Genomic DNA, 15009 nt, shown 5'->3' with positions numbered 1-15009 from the left:
TTCATGCCTTCTTATTGAATCGACCACTGACGCAAAAAAAAATGACACCGTGACCGAAACTGTCATGTCATGTCATGTCATGAACAGAAAACAACTACCCCCCAAAAACCATGTGGGAAAAAGCTACCTAAGTATGGTTCCCAATCAGAGACAACGATAGACAGCTGTCCCTGATTGAGAACCCTACCCTGCCAAAACAAAGAAATACAAAAACATAGAAAAAATAACACAGAATGCCCACCCAAATCACACCCTGACCAAGCCAAAATAGAGACATAAAAATCTCTCTAAGGTCAGGGCGTGACCATGTTAAATGTGTGGGGGGGGAAAATAATTACAGACCACCTTTACTCCACACACAGAGATACGTACAAAGCTCTCCCTCGCCCTCCATTTGGCAAATCTGACCATAACTCTATTCTCCTGATTCCTGCTTACAAGCAAAAATGAATCAGGAAGCACCAGTGACTCGGTCAATAAAAAGGTGGTCAGATGAAGCAGATGTTAAACTACAGGACTGTTTTGCAAGCACAGACTGGAAATGTTCTGGGATTCTTCCGATGGCATTGAGGAGTACACCACATCAGTCACTGGCTTTATCAATAAGTGCATCTAGGACGTTGTCCCCACAATGACTGTACGTACATACCCCAACCAGAAGCCATGGATTACAGGCAACATTTCCACTGAGCTAAAGGGTAGAGCTGCCGCTTTCAAGTAGCGGGACTCTAACCCGGAGGCTTATAAGAAATCCTGCTATGCCCTCAGATGAACCATTAAACAGGCAAATAATCAATACAGGACTCAGATCGAATTGTACCACACCGGCTCCGATGCTTGTCGGATATGGCAGGGCTTGCAAACTATTACAGACTCCAAAGGGAAGCACAGCCGACAGCTGCCCAGTTACACGAGCCTACCAGACGAACTAAATAACTTCTATGCTCGCTTCGAGGCAATTAACACTTAAACATGCATGAGAGCATCAGCTGTTCCAGACGACTGTGTGATCACGCTCTCCGTAGCCGATGTGAGTAAGACCTTTAATAAACAGGTCAACATTCACAAGGCTGCTGGGCCAGATGGATTACCAGGATGTGTACTCCGAGCATGCGCTGACCAACTGGCAAATGTCTTCACTGGCATTTTCAACTTCCCCCTGTCTGAGTCTGTAATAGCAACATGTTTCAAGCAAACCACCATAGTCCCTGTGTCCAAGAACACGAAGGTAACCTGGCTAAATGACTACAGACCCGTAGCACTCACATCTGTAGCCATGAAATGCGTTGAAAAACTGGTCATGGCTCACATCAACACCATTATCCCAGAAACCCTAGACCCACTCAATTTGCATACTGCACCATCAGATCCACAGATGACGCAATCTCTATTGCACCCCTCACTGCCCTTTCCCTCCTGGACAAAAGGAACACCTATAAGAATGCTATTCATTGACTACAGCTCAGCGTTCAACAACATAGTGCCCTCAAAGCTCATCACTAAGCTAAGGACCCTGGGACTAAACACCTCCCTCTGCAACTGGATCCTAGACTTCCTGATGGGCTGCCCCCAAGTGGTAAGGGTAGGTAACAACACATCCGCCACGATGATCCTCAACACGGGGGCCCCTCAAGGGTGCGTGCTCAGTCCCCTCCTGTACTCCATGTTCACTCATGACTGCATGGCCAGGCACGGCTCCAACACTATCATTTGCTGATGACACAACAGTGGTAGGCCTGATCATCAACAACGATGAGACAGCCTATAGGGAGGAGGTCAGAGACCTGACCGTGAGGTGCAAGGTCAACAACCTCTCACTCAACGTGATCAAGACAAAGGAGATGGTTGCGGACTACAGGAAAAGGAGGACCGAGCACGTCCCCATTCTCATCAACGGGGCTGTAGTGGAGTAGGTTGAGAGCTTCAAGTTCCTTGGCATCCACATCACCAACAAACTAACATGGTCCAAGCACAGTTCATGCTTGGACCAAGTCGTGAAGAGGGAATGACAAAACCTATTCCCCGCCAGGAGGCTGAAAAGACTTGGTATGGGTCCTCAGATCCTCAAAGGTTTTACAGCTGCACCTTCGAGAGAATCCTGACGGGTTGCATCACTGCCTGGTATGGTAACTGCTCGGCCTTCGACCGCAAGGCACTACAGAGGTAGTGCGTACGGCCCAGTACATCACTGGGGCCAAGCTTCCTGCCATCCAGGACCTCTATACCAGGCGGTGTCAGAGGAAGGCCCTAAAAATTGTCAAAAACTCCAGCCACAGACTGTTCATTCTGTTACAGCACGGTAAATGGTACCGGAGCATGAAGTTTAGGTACAAGAGGCTTCTAAACAGCTTCTACCCCCAAGCCATAAGACTCCTGAACAGCTAATCAAATGGCTACCCAGACTATTTGCATTGCCCCCCCCCACGCTGCTGCTAGCCTCTGTTATTATCTATGCATAGTCACTTTAATAACTCTACCTACATGTACATAATTACCTCGACACCGGTGCCCCCGCACATTGACATATTGACTCTGTACCGGTACCCCCTGTATATAGCCCCGCTTTTGTTATTTGCTGTTGCTCTTTAATTATTTGTTATTCTTGTCTCTTACTTTTTTTTGTGGTATTTTCTTAAAACTGCATAGTTTGTTAAGGGCTTGTAAGAAAGCATTTCACTGTAAAGTCTACACCTGTTGTATTTGGCGCATTTGACAATTTTTTGAAATGGTATTTTATTTAATTGGAGAGGATGGGAGTGGTGGTAGTGAGGAGAGAGGGGCTAGATATTCAGGTCCCACTGGTCCGCAGGGAAGAGTGTTGAGTGTTTAGTGGAGGAAACGGTGGAGCATGTGTTGATATTTTGTGAACTGCATTATGTAGATAGGGAGAGATTGTGTGAAAGGGTTAGAGAGGCTCGACGGGGTTAAGATTAGGGTGTTTAGGGCTCTATTTCACTTTCTTAGAGGAACAGGACTATCGAAGATAATTTAATGTAGGTAGACTGTGACTGGCCTCACACTCCAGTACAGTAGGTGGCGGGGAACGCACCTTAAAAGTTGGATGCGATCCGTCAAACCAATCCCAAAGAAGAAGGCCGGTTTGCCAGACATACTCTGACTGGACATGCCCAGTTGTGTGTGTAGCTAACGTTAGCTAGCAAGTGTGAGTCAAACGGCGCCACAAACTCACTGGGATGCATTGTTGCTAGCTAGCGGTAGCTAGCTTTTTCTGATTTCCTGTCGCTGGTGTGTAGGGGACTTCGGTTGCCATAAAATAGCTTACGTTACAACCATGGAAATCGACACACTTTTGGAGGGTTTTACGGGTAAGTCAACTCGCGTTTGCTGATTTTCCGTATATGTACATGATTAACTAGCTACATTTGAATTTACAAGCGTAACGTTAAGTAGCTGCATATATTATACTCGTTGGACGGCTAACTTGGCTAGCTAGCTTGTAGCTATCAGTCGAAATTGTTAGCTAGCTAACTCGCGCTAGGCCTATTTTATTTAGATAACGTTACTGTACTTGTATAATTCAAAACGTATGTGAATAGGTGTATTGTGTTAACTATTTTACCCACATTGTAGTTACATAGTTATCCAGTCGCTGTAACCTAGTTTGTTGGCCATGGATGGTTAATTAGTTTTCTAGCTAGGTACTGTTAGATCGCTAACGCTGTGGTTGCCGTGCAGTTAATTATTGGTGCCTGCTAACGTTACCCAACACTGCACATAACTTGAAATAGTTTCCTATTTTCATGCATCTACGTTCAGACTTCGAGAAGAAAGGGAAGAAAGATGCCTGCCCTGCCCTGGATCAATTTCTGTGTCATGTCGCCAAAACGGGAGAAACGATGTGAGTGTCAGATAAATGATCCCAACGGTGCCAGCCACTTTTATAATGAGAATACAATGTGTCAATACAGGATATAAATAAAACGACTGGTAAATTACAACTCGTGGATAGTCATATTCCAGAAATCTCGATATGCTACCAAATCCAAAGTTGTTTGAGGAGACATGATTGTGTGGTCCCAAGACTGGTAGTTATCACAGCATCAAGGCTGCATCTCTGTTGGATAGGTCTGATCTAGAGAGGATAACTTTTTGGTCTCCATCTTTTCCAGGATTTCATGGTCACAGTTCAAAAGTTATTTCCTGTTTAAACTTGAGAAGGTAATGGATGACTTCAGAGCCTCGACACCAGACCAGCGAGGGCCAGCCAATCCTAATGTGGAGTACATTCCATTTGAAGAGATGAAGGAGAGGATTCTCAAAATCGTAGAAGGATACAACGGGTGAGTATCCTCTACTAACCAGTGCTGAAACGTCTAATAAAATGACCCTTTTTCTTGTTTTACCAGTAGGTTTTTGTGTAGCCCAAGTATACAGCCACGATGAGGAAAGTATACCTTCTTGACAAATCCATATTTTTCCAGGATTCCGTTCACCATCCAGCGTCTGTGTGAGTTACTGACTGAGCCAAAGAGGAACTACACAGGAACAGACAAGTTCCTCAGGGGAGTGGAGAAGGTAAGTATCATCACTTCTACTGACATCATTACTTGTAATGGGTGTTTGAATTAGGGTATTAAGCCTAGTATATGTGACATAGGTATTCTTACATGTCCTTGTGTTGAGTAATGTATTCTCGCATGGCCAAGTTGAATTTTTTATAAACAAGTTAGAATTGCTTGTATTAATATACAATATAAATGCTTGGGATTGATGGTGTTTATGTTTTGCAGAATGTGATGGTGGTCAGCTGTGTGTGTCCTACGTCAGAGTAAGTATTCTGTCATGTTTCTCTACCTACCCCCTTTAGCTTATACCTAAGTGTTTATTTTTATTTTTATATAGCAAAACATACTTAAAAGGTGCTCATGTACACAGGATTTTTTGCATTGTAATTACAGAAAATATCAGTGGAATGATAGTGTTTCAAAGTATTACAGTGTTGCATTTTGATTCACTGTGATATTCACTTGTTGATTTCTTCCGCCAGTGCGGCATCTTTTGTCAAACTGGGAAAGCTGTTCTGACTTTGGCTGTGTTATCTAGTGGAAATGGCTAATTTCCTGGTTGCTAAAATTCTACACTGTTCGCTCAATTTCCACTTATGTGAGAAAACAAGCACTCAATATTGTAGGGAATCATTGTACCATCTGAATCGCTGTGAAACGTATTTTCAGCAACAACAAAAATCATATTTAAAGCTGTTTGAAGCTGGTGAACCAAAAAACGAAAGTAACTTTGTTTTGGTTCACCCTCTTCAAACAGCTGAAAATAAGATTTTTGTTGTTATTGATTTAGATGGTACAATGATTCCCTACAATATTGTGCTTGTTTTCTCACAGAAATTGAGCGAATGTAACAATACTGCTTCCGTCCCTACCTTGGCTCGAACCAGGGACCCCCTGCACACATCGACAACAGTCACCCTTGAAGCAACGTTACCCATTGCTCCACAAAAGCCCAGGCCCTTGCAGAGCAAGGGAAACAACTACTTCAAGGTCTCAGAGCGAGTGACGTCACTGATTGAAACGCTATTAGCGCGCACCCCGCTAACTAGCTAGCCATTTCACACATTTACAAGAACAGTGTAGAATTTTAGCAACCAATAAATTAGTTTTCACTAGATAACACAGCCACAAAGTCAGAACAGCTATCCTAGTTTGACAACAGATGCCGCACCGGCAGGCAAAATCAATAGGCGAATATCATAGCCAATCACAACACTGTGGGTAAGCAATACTGTGAAACACTATCCTTCCACCATTAGCGCCAGATATATTATGGCAATGTACTGAAATTACAATGCAAAAAAAAATGCTATGAATAGCACTTTAAAGCTAACAATCATTTGGATTTGTTGACTTGCTGTGCCTCTTTTTAAAGGAAAAATGGGGCAACCAGTGTTAATAGAATGAATGGAGTGATGTTCCCTGGCAATACCACTATTTATTCAGAAAGGTGAGAGATACCTACTTGTCAATGGTTAACTTTCAGTTATGCTATTAAAACAAATTAAAACATAAAAAAAGGGATAAGGAACCCAAATTAAACCCAGCAGTCTTTCTTTCCAGGGATCCCTGAACATAGGGGGAGAAGGTTTACTAATTTACTCATAACAAATATGATTGTAAGACAGTGGGTGACACTGTAGTGTTGCTTGAATTAATCTCCTTGTTATTAATTAAATGAAATTGCAACATGGATTCAGTTGTAACAACATTTGATTGTATAAAAGTATTAGATTATGCAGAGATTATTTCCTCTCCTTACGGCAGGAATGTAAATGGACCAGGCACCCCAAGGCCACTGAACAGACCAAAGCTATCACTATCCACCTCTCTGGCTACAAACGGTCTCCCTGACAGCACAGACGATAAGGAGCCACTCACAGAACAAGAGGAGGAGCATGTTGTCAGGTAAATAGCATTGTGTGAACAGCCAGGTGACTGTCAGCAGAAATATGCACTGATACCACATGTAAATGTTTTAGAAGATATATATATATATATATATAATTAGAGCAACTGGTTCTGATGTTTTGACCCTTCCTTTAGTGATTCCTCGGTATCGGAAAGTGATGCCACACAGAGCAGTCCGATGAAGACCAAGCATCCGGAAGAGGATGCAACGGAGGCAGAGAGCCACGAAGTCAAGAGGCTGAAGTTTGACAAAGACATGGATGAAGAGGAGGATGAGGTAGACAAGGAGATGTCATGTCCTGCACCTGCCCAAAGTTCATCAGACATGCCAGAATCGTCAACAGATGTTGTTGAGGAAGAAAAAGATAAGTCTGCTGATATGCTCACCACAGACGATCATGGTATGTATTTTGTACAATGGGGAATTTTCAAATCACATTACGTGATTTGTGAAAGGGAAAATTACATGAATCTAAAAATAACATTGCTAAAATGGATTGATTTATGGAAGGATGTAATGGTATTATTGTTCTTGCCTTCTGTCCCCCAGAGCCCTCTAGTACTCAGACAGAAGATCCCTTTGACGAGGAAGCGACATCAGAGAGGAAGGCTGAGTATGGCCCCACCCACAGACTAAAGAGTGACAACACCATGGACCAGTCAGAGGAGCAGCTTGCTCAGTCAGGGAATGATCTGAGTTTAGAGGAACAGGAGGAAGGCGATTGCAGTGACCCAGTAAGTAGCAGCAGTAGCAGCAATGGGGAGGGAGCACCCAGTGAAGAGCCTATCCCCTCTGCCTCTCCCAGCAGTACAGCTGAGTCGTTGGCAGAGGGCGCTGCTGCAGAAAACTGTTCGGAAAGCTCAGAGACTGCAGATGAGCCCATGGAACAGGACTAACCTGAGGCCCAACATTACTTTACACTGTACCAAACCCAGGAGATCTCTGTACCACTATGGACCTGTAATCTCCCAGCACAGGGAGGCTTTTTGTGTGAGGCCTCAGAGGATTTTCACCCTCGGGTCTCTTCACGCCTTGTAAGACCCACCCACCTCCTGACGGCCACGCATCAGTCCGTTTTTAAAAACTGGAACTTATCATTTAAAGTTCCCCTTCAGCTATTTTTTTTAAAAGCCTGTGGCATTCAAAAAAACGACTCAGCTGTACTTTTTCTTATCACCTTGATAGTTTTTATTTCTCTCATGGATCACTGTCATTTTAATATTTACTGCTATTTTAGACACCAGTTCTAAAGCTGCTTGGTTAACATTGTCATAAGGAATGAATCAGCCACTTCTGTGTGTTTGTTGTGATCTCAATCTGTGGTGAATGTATCATGTTGGCCGGCCCAGTTAGGGTCTCCTCTGGATCTGTGGGATGCCTTGGGTTTTCCCTTGGTAAAGCTACCGTTCACATCTATGTTTAAATTTCTAGTGTAGTTGTCCATACTTTGGAATGTAAAGTACGAAGGATTGTCCATGACACACATCTGTTCCATAAAACCACTGGAAGCCCTTGCCCTGCAAGTTTGGTAATCTTGCAAAGTAAACATACCGAAACCATGGATTGCAACCAATCCTCATGTACTATTGCACTCTGATTGAACAAAACAGTGCTTTCAGAAAGTATTCATACCCCTCGACTTATTCCACATTTTTTTTACAGCTTGAATTCAAAATAGTGTAAATGTTAACACATAATATCCCAGAATGAAAACATATTTTTAGAAGTCTTTGCAAATTTATTGAAAATGAAATAAATATCTAACTTAAAGGTATACACACCCCTTTGTTATGTCACACCAAACTGAGCTCAGGAGCAGCCAACTTCCTTTGATCATCCTTGAGCTGTCACTACAACTTGATTGGAGTCCACCTGTGGCTGATTAATTTGTTTGGACATGATTTAGGAAAAACACCTGTCTATATAAGGTTCCACAGTTGACAGTTCATGTCAAAGCAGAAACTATTACCATGAAGTCCAAGGGACTGTCCGTAGAGTGCGAGACACAACTGTGATGAGGCATATATCTGGGGGAAGGGTATAAAACAATTTTAGAGTTTTTGCGAGCGCAGTGGTCTCCATCATAGGGACATTGAAAAAATATAGATTTACCCTGCTGCCTAGAGCTAGCCGTCCGACCAAGGCAAGAAAGACCTTTGGTAAGGGAGGTGACCAAGAACCCAATGACTACTCTGATGGGAGAACCTGCCAGAAGGTTTAGATTTTTTTAAACCTTTATTTAACTAGGTAAGTCAGTTAAGAACAAATTCTTTTTTTCAATGACTGCATAGGAACAGTGAAAATAAGAATTTGTTCTTAACTGACTTGCCTGTTCAGGGGCAGAACGACAGATTTATACTTTGTCAGCTTGTGGATTAGAACTTGCAACCTTCCAGTTACTAGTACAACACTCTAACCACTAGGCTAACCTGCTGTTCTCAGAAGCCAGAAGTCTTTGTGCACTTCACCAATCTGAGCTTTATGGGTGAGTGGCCAGACAGAAGCTGCTCCTAGCAAAAAGGGACATGATGGAAGGCCTGGAGTTTGCAAAAAGTCATATGAAAGATGGAGCATAAGGCAAAAATATTATGTTGTCTGATGAGAAACAAATTGGCCTGAATGCAAAGCGCTATGTCTAGAGAGAAACAGGCACAGCTAATCACCCATCTAACACCATCCCTACTGTATAGCGGTGGTGGCAGCATCTTGCTATAGGGATACTTTTCAGTGGCAGGGATTGAGAGACTGGTAAGGATACCGCGAACAATGAATGGTGTCAAATCCCTGATGAGAACCTGCTTCAGAGTGCAAATGACCTTGGACTGGGGTGAAGATTTACATTCCAACAGGACAATGACCCCTGGAATGACTGGAATGACTTCAGAATAAGAGTTTGAAAGTCCTTGAGTGGCTCAACCAAAGCCCATTGAAAATCTATGGAGAGACTTGAAGATTGCTGTTCACCGCCACTTCCCATTTAACTTAACAGAGCTTGAGAAAATCTGCAAGGAAGAATGGGAGGAAATCCCCAAATCCAGATGTGCAAAGCTGATGCAGGACGTACCCAAGACGACACAAAGCTGTAATCGCCACCAAAGGTGTTTTTGACTCGGGTGTGAATACTTATGTAAATTATATGTATTTATGATTCAATACATTTGCAAAAATAAATGTTTTCACTTTGACATTATGGGGTATTTTGTGTAGGAAAATTTAATTTTGGGGCTTTAACCCAACAAAATGTGGGATAGGTTGAGGGGAATGAATACTTTCTGACAGCACTGTATAGCTGTGAACAAATTGCTCTAAACATTCCAGGAGCACTCTATCTCATCGTTCTCTACCTTCTCACCTGTTGCTAAGTCCTCCAAAACATCAGAAGACAATAATATTGGCAATTTCCTGATTTCGGTTGTCTGACAGTATTGAGTGAATGCTTTTGTTTGTTGACCACAGTTACTGTCAGTTTTTGTGTCCGATTTACTCAAATGGTAAGAAAACATGGTTTACTTTAGTTCTCACAATCTTTTCAATTGAATAAAATTACATTTGTCAAATTGAAATGTCAATATCAGCACTAACTGTCATTGATCACAAGAATCTTGTTTGATTTTATTTTGAGAGTTTACTGGCTGCCATATCTTTACCAGTTTCTGCAACTGTCTTTTTATATATTAGGATAAACATTTCTGTAAAGTAGATTTTGTAGATTGTAATATGTGTTCACTGCCTTTGTGAAACCGATTGACATCTCTGTAAATTGAATGATTGGCTTTCAGCACAGTATTCATATGAAGCAATAAATGCTAACATTTTAAGTGTGGGGTTTGCTTAATTTGTATCAGTACGTTTTTCAAGTAAATTTTGCCAACTGAATACATCCTTTGAATATATTATGTCCTTATCTGTACATTTTCAGGCAAAGTTATGAGAGTATCTCCAGATGGCCTTGACACTCAGGCTAATGATACTTATCTGTGTCCCTATGAAACACCTAGTCAGCAGATTACATGAGCCAATATGTGCTAGACGGGGGTGTTCAGTCAACACACTGGGAATATCTCAATTGCATATTCCTCGCGTCCTCAAAATCCAATGGCGGAGATCAGAGGGGAGGGACCTCTGGCTTTCTGATCCAATTGGTTTTGAGAAGGAGCCGGAGAGAGAGTACACAAGTAGTATGCAATTGAGATCTTCACACTGTTCAACTATAGGAAACAAGGACAGTCAGTCCCACAAGTGTGTTTTTCCAACCTCTGCAACCTGTCTCTTTAGTGTATATAAATTTGATAAATGTTTCTCATATCGATATCGGGATTTTCACGTCTTGTATACAAAAATGTAACACGGGGTATTTGGAGACACAGTCAATGGGAATATACTGGGTCCTGCCTGTATATGGCTCAATGTAATTCTCTGTAGAGATGACATGAGACAGTTTCCTGGACCCTGATTAAACCTAGTCCTGGATGAAAAAATCTTTTCCAATTGATAGTTTCCATTGAAAGTGCATTTTAGTCCAGGACTAAACTGGGTCTGGGTCTGAGAAACTGGCCTTGTACCTTTTCTACAATGACTTGTATGCTGATTTCAATTTCCTCATGTCACACTATTACCATGATCAAAGAAAAATGTCAAGTCAAGGGCTCTTTTAGGTTTAGTAGTCTAAATTAGCAGTTCAGTTAGCAGTTTAACATCTTTATACCTATTATTTTGTTCACCGCCTGTCTGTTGCAGTAGTTCTAGCAGGTTCACTTGCCTTGGACTGACTGGACTTCTTACACTGACGATGGGGCAATAGAAGATGGATAATAGCAAATCTTCTCAAGAACTCACTATGAACTAATTGATCCAGACAGTAGGCATATATTCCTAATCCCTTGTGTCATGTGATCTACATCAGTCCTTGCCCAATCTCTACCATCAGTGGAGAATTGTCAGACAAGGGGTAATATAGTAACTCACTGTTTCTGTCCACAGTGTTTTTGTTTATGTGTGGTACCTTTATGGAAATATATATATTTTTTCAGTAATAGTACAGACACAGTGGACTGATTAAAAAGTTGCAGTTGTGATGGAAATGAAAAGTTGGAAGAGCAAAATCATTTGTGGAATGTCCAAAGAGTAGAGCTACACCCCTGACTGAGACAACTTTCAACCATGAGAGACAACATCTTCAACTAAGGAGTCCAATCAAACATGAGCGACAACACCTTCAACTAAAGAGGCTCATCACAGTATTTGAAAACTATTTCCGTGATACCATATCACCTCCACCCTACCTGACACCCTAGACCCACTCCAATTTGCTTACCGCCCCAATAGGTCCACAGACAACGCAATCGCAACCACACTGCCCTAATCCATCTGGACAAGAGGAATTTAACACCATAGTACCCTCCAAGCTCATCATCAAGCTTGAGACCCTGGGTCTCGACCCCACCCTGTGCAACTGGATACTGGATTTCCTGACGGGCCGCCCCCAGGTGGTGAGGGTAGGTAACATCTCCACCCCGCTGATCCTCAACACTGGGGCCCCACAAGGGTGCGTTCTGAGCCCTCTCCTGTACTCCCTGTTCACCCACGACTGCGTGGCCATGCACGCCTCCAACTTAATCATCACGTTTGCAGACAACACTACAGTGGTAGGCTTGATTACCAACAACGACGAGACGGCCTACAGGGAGGAGGTGAGGGCCCTCGGAGTGTGGTGTCAGGAAGATAACCTCACACTCAACGTCAACAAAACAAAGGAGATGATCGTGGACTTCAGCAGCGCCTCTTCAACCTCAGGAGGCTGAAGAAATTTGGCTTGTCACCAAAAGCACTCGCAAACTTTTACAGATGCACAATCGAGAGCATCCTGTCGGGCTGTATCACCGCCTGGTACGGCAACTGCTCCACCCTCAACCGTAAGGCTCTCCAGAGGGTAGTGAGGTCTGCACAACGCCTCACCGGGGGCAAACTACCTGCCCTCCAGGACACCTACACCACCCAATGTCACAGGAAGGACTTAAAGATCATCAAGGACAACAACCACCCGAGCCACTGCCTGTTCACCCCGCTATCATCCAGAAGGCGAGGTCAGTACAGCTGTATCAAAGCAGGGGCCGAAAGACTGAAAAACAGCTTCTATCTCAAGGCCATCAGACTGTTAAACAGCCACCACTAACATAGAGTGGCTACAGCCAACATACTGACTCAACTCCAGTCACTTTAATAATGAAAAAAATTGATGTAAAAATGTATCACTAGCCACTTTAAACAATGCCACTTAATATAATGTTTACATACCCTACATTACTCATCTCATATGTATATACTGTACCCTATACCATCTACTGCATCTTGCCATCTTTATGTAATACATGTATCACTAGCCACTTTAAACAATGCCACTTTTATGTTTACATACCCTACATTACTGATCTCATATGTAAATACTGTACTCTATACCGTCTACTGCATCTTGCCTATGCCGTTCTGTACCATCACTCATTCACATATTTTTACGTACATATTCTTCATCCCTTTACACTTGTGTGTATAAGGTAGTTGTTAGGTTAGATTAGCACAAGCATTTCGCTACACTCGCATTAACATCTGCTAACCATGTGTATGTGACAAATAAAATTTGATTTGATGTGTCAGCGACTGAGTGAGGAGAGTGATTCAGACCAGGAAATTGATGTTGCAGAGCTGCAGGACTGGTATAAGAAGTTTGTGGTGGAGTGCCCAAGTGGAACACTCTTCATGCACAAGTTCAAGAGCTTCTTCAGTGTTACTAACAACAAGAAGGCGGTCGATTATATTGAGAATATGTTTTGCGCATTTGACAAGAACGGAGTGAGTAGCCTACAGATTACAGTCATCTGATGGGGGCCTTTGAGGGCCACAGTGTTCACATGTCCTTCAAGTGATAACTGTTGAACATCACTTTCTCTTCATTTCTGTATTTCTTGATGAGTATCATAACATTATTTTATAATTTCCTTCCTTTGCAGGACAATACAATTGATTTTCTAGAGTATGTTGCAGCCTTGAACCTGGTCTTGAGGGGCAATTTGGAACATAAACTGAAGTGGACTTTCAAAATGTACGACAAAGATGGAAGTGGCTGCATTGACAAGACAGAGCTGCTGGAGATTGTAGAGGTAACAGACGTTCAAAGATTAGTGTAGGATTATATAAAATACAGTTATGATATCCCATACATTTATGGGATATCATTCCAAAATCTGCTTGTCTTCTCTCTCAGTCCATCTACAGACTGAAGAAAGCCTGCCATGGAGAATTGGATGCAGAGTGTAACCTCCTGACCCCAGATCAAGTGGTCAACAGAATATTTGAACTGGTTGATGAAAACAGAGATGGTGAGGACGCTTTCTTTACCCTCTTACTGTTCTCTGACAGCTTGATCTGTGGTTTTAATAATGTAATAATTTAGCAGGTTCTCTGTGATTCCATATCATTATGACTGTGTGCAACATATTATTGTGTGTAACATTCTAAAGTATTTGGAAAATTGGACCATTGGACAATGGGTGTTAGTAATGTTTTTCCCTCATTGTAAACAGTGTTTGGTTTCAGTAGTTAGTGAGTAATGCTAACTGTGTCTTCCCTCAGGGGAGTTGTCTCTGGATGAGTTCATCGATGGGGCCAGGAAGGACAAGTGGGTGATGAAGATGCTGCAGATGGACGTCAACCCTGGGGACTGGATCAATGTACGCAAGAGCTCTGGAGCGAGCTCTGAAGCTGAACCTCTGTAATAAGTTTATCGATTTCTTTCAATCAAAATTTGAATCCATCTACCAGCAGCTTCAGCTATCCTGTGCCCTGCCCCTGTGCCCAGGTGGTGGCTGACACTACCACCATACCCATGGGGACTATGGACTCTTGTGCAGAGGGGGCAACCATTGCTGTAATACCCTCTCTCCCCATAACCTGCACACCACACACTATCACTTGTTGCTTCTTTCTTAGCTTTTTTGTTTTCTCTTTTGAAATCCCTAATGTGTACATATCTGCGTGTTTCTGTTCCCACTGATGGTTATGTGTGTGTTCTACTGCCCATGATTTCATTTTGTATGTGCAGTGTAAAGTAAAAGTGACCAGTTTTCTCCATCTCTATATGGTTGATAGACAACATGCAGTGGCAGATCGTAAAGTTTATTTTGCAATTATGTTTTGCTTGGGAAAAATATCAATGGTTAGAGCTGACAATGATATAGTATTCCGGTAGCAGACTTGGTTGTTACATACAGTATCTGGCACAATTTTTGCATTTGTAGAACAACTCATTTTGTGTATGTTGAACAGTAAATGTGTATGAAGATGTATAATAAACACACCAATGTTGACCTATTTTATGGAATGTAAGTCTATTATATAACCCCGAATAAATGCACTATCAATTTCAGAGTATATGAGGGTAGCTCGTACATCACAATATCATAAATAACCTGACAATATGGAAATCATACTGCCCATCTTTGACAGTATTCACTTCATCACATTCCAGAATGGATGGTGGAGGTAGGTACTGGAGCAGGAGCAGAATCAACCTTCAGC

General features: G+C 42.4%; 2 protein-coding genes across 3 annotated transcripts; both read left to right on the top strand.

Annotated features, from left to right (window-relative positions):
- Nucleotides 1–3070: 3070 nt before the first annotated feature.
- Nucleotides 3071–10256, top strand: LOC112216141 (serine/threonine-protein phosphatase 4 regulatory subunit 2-A). Of its 2 annotated transcripts, none has more exons than XM_024375893.2 (9): nucleotides 3071–3326; nucleotides 3750–3859; nucleotides 4131–4301; nucleotides 4443–4536; nucleotides 4752–4789; nucleotides 5902–5976; nucleotides 6294–6434; nucleotides 6573–6838; nucleotides 6988–10256. In XM_024375893.2, exons 2-9 carry the CDS (start codon nucleotides 3762–3764, stop codon nucleotides 7332–7334), a joined length of 1230 nt encoding a protein of 409 aa, XP_024231661.1. In that variant the 5' UTR covers nucleotides 3071–3326; nucleotides 3750–3761; the 3' UTR covers nucleotides 7335–10256. The 2 variants fall into 2 exon arrangements, with proteins under 2 accessions (XP_024231661.1, XP_024231660.1); XM_024375892.2 differs by having other exon boundaries at nucleotides 3072–3326; nucleotides 3778–3859.
- Nucleotides 10257–13080: 2824 nt separating this feature from the next.
- On the top strand, nucleotides 13081–14704 carry LOC112216608 (guanylyl cyclase-activating protein 2-like). The gene is made up of 4 exons (XM_024376592.1): nucleotides 13081–13284; nucleotides 13443–13592; nucleotides 13697–13811; nucleotides 14065–14704. Exons 1-4 carry the CDS (start codon nucleotides 13081–13083, stop codon nucleotides 14205–14207), a joined length of 612 nt encoding a protein of 203 aa, XP_024232360.1. The 3' UTR covers nucleotides 14208–14704.
- Nucleotides 14705–15009: the final 305 nt, after the last annotated feature.

Source organism: Oncorhynchus tshawytscha, linkage group LG16 (assembly GCF_018296145.1).
Source record: "Oncorhynchus tshawytscha isolate Ot180627B linkage group LG16, Otsh_v2.0, whole genome shotgun sequence".
Classification (NCBI taxonomy): Eukaryota; Metazoa; Chordata; class Actinopteri; order Salmoniformes; family Salmonidae; genus Oncorhynchus; species Oncorhynchus tshawytscha.
Note: the sequence above shows the minus strand (reverse complement) of the source record. Positions and strands in the feature narration are given on the sequence as shown.

Bases quoted from the DNA above. Each gene is read 5' to 3' on its own strand.
- LOC112216608 (XM_024376592.1), top strand. From the start codon at position 13,081: ATGTGTCAGCGACTGAGTGAGGAGAGTGATTCAGACCAGGAAATTGAT. The intron at 13,593-13,696 runs GTAACAGACGTT...CTTCTCTCTCAG, and splicing joins AGCTGCTGGAGATTGTAGAG to TCCATCTACAGACTGAAGAA. The intron at 13,812-14,064 runs GTGAGGACGCTT...GTCTTCCCTCAG, and splicing joins GGTTGATGAAAACAGAGATG to GGGAGTTGTCTCTGGATGAG.
- LOC112216141 (XM_024375892.2), top strand. From the start codon at position 3,293: ATGGAAATCGACACACTTTTGGAGGGTTTTACGG. The intron at 4,302-4,442 runs GTGAGTATCCTC...ATATTTTTCCAG, and splicing joins ATCGTAGAAGGATACAACGG to GATTCCGTTCACCATCCAGC. The intron at 5,977-6,293 runs GTGAGAGATACC...TCCTTACGGCAG, and splicing joins ACCACTATTTATTCAGAAAG to GAATGTAAATGGACCAGGCA.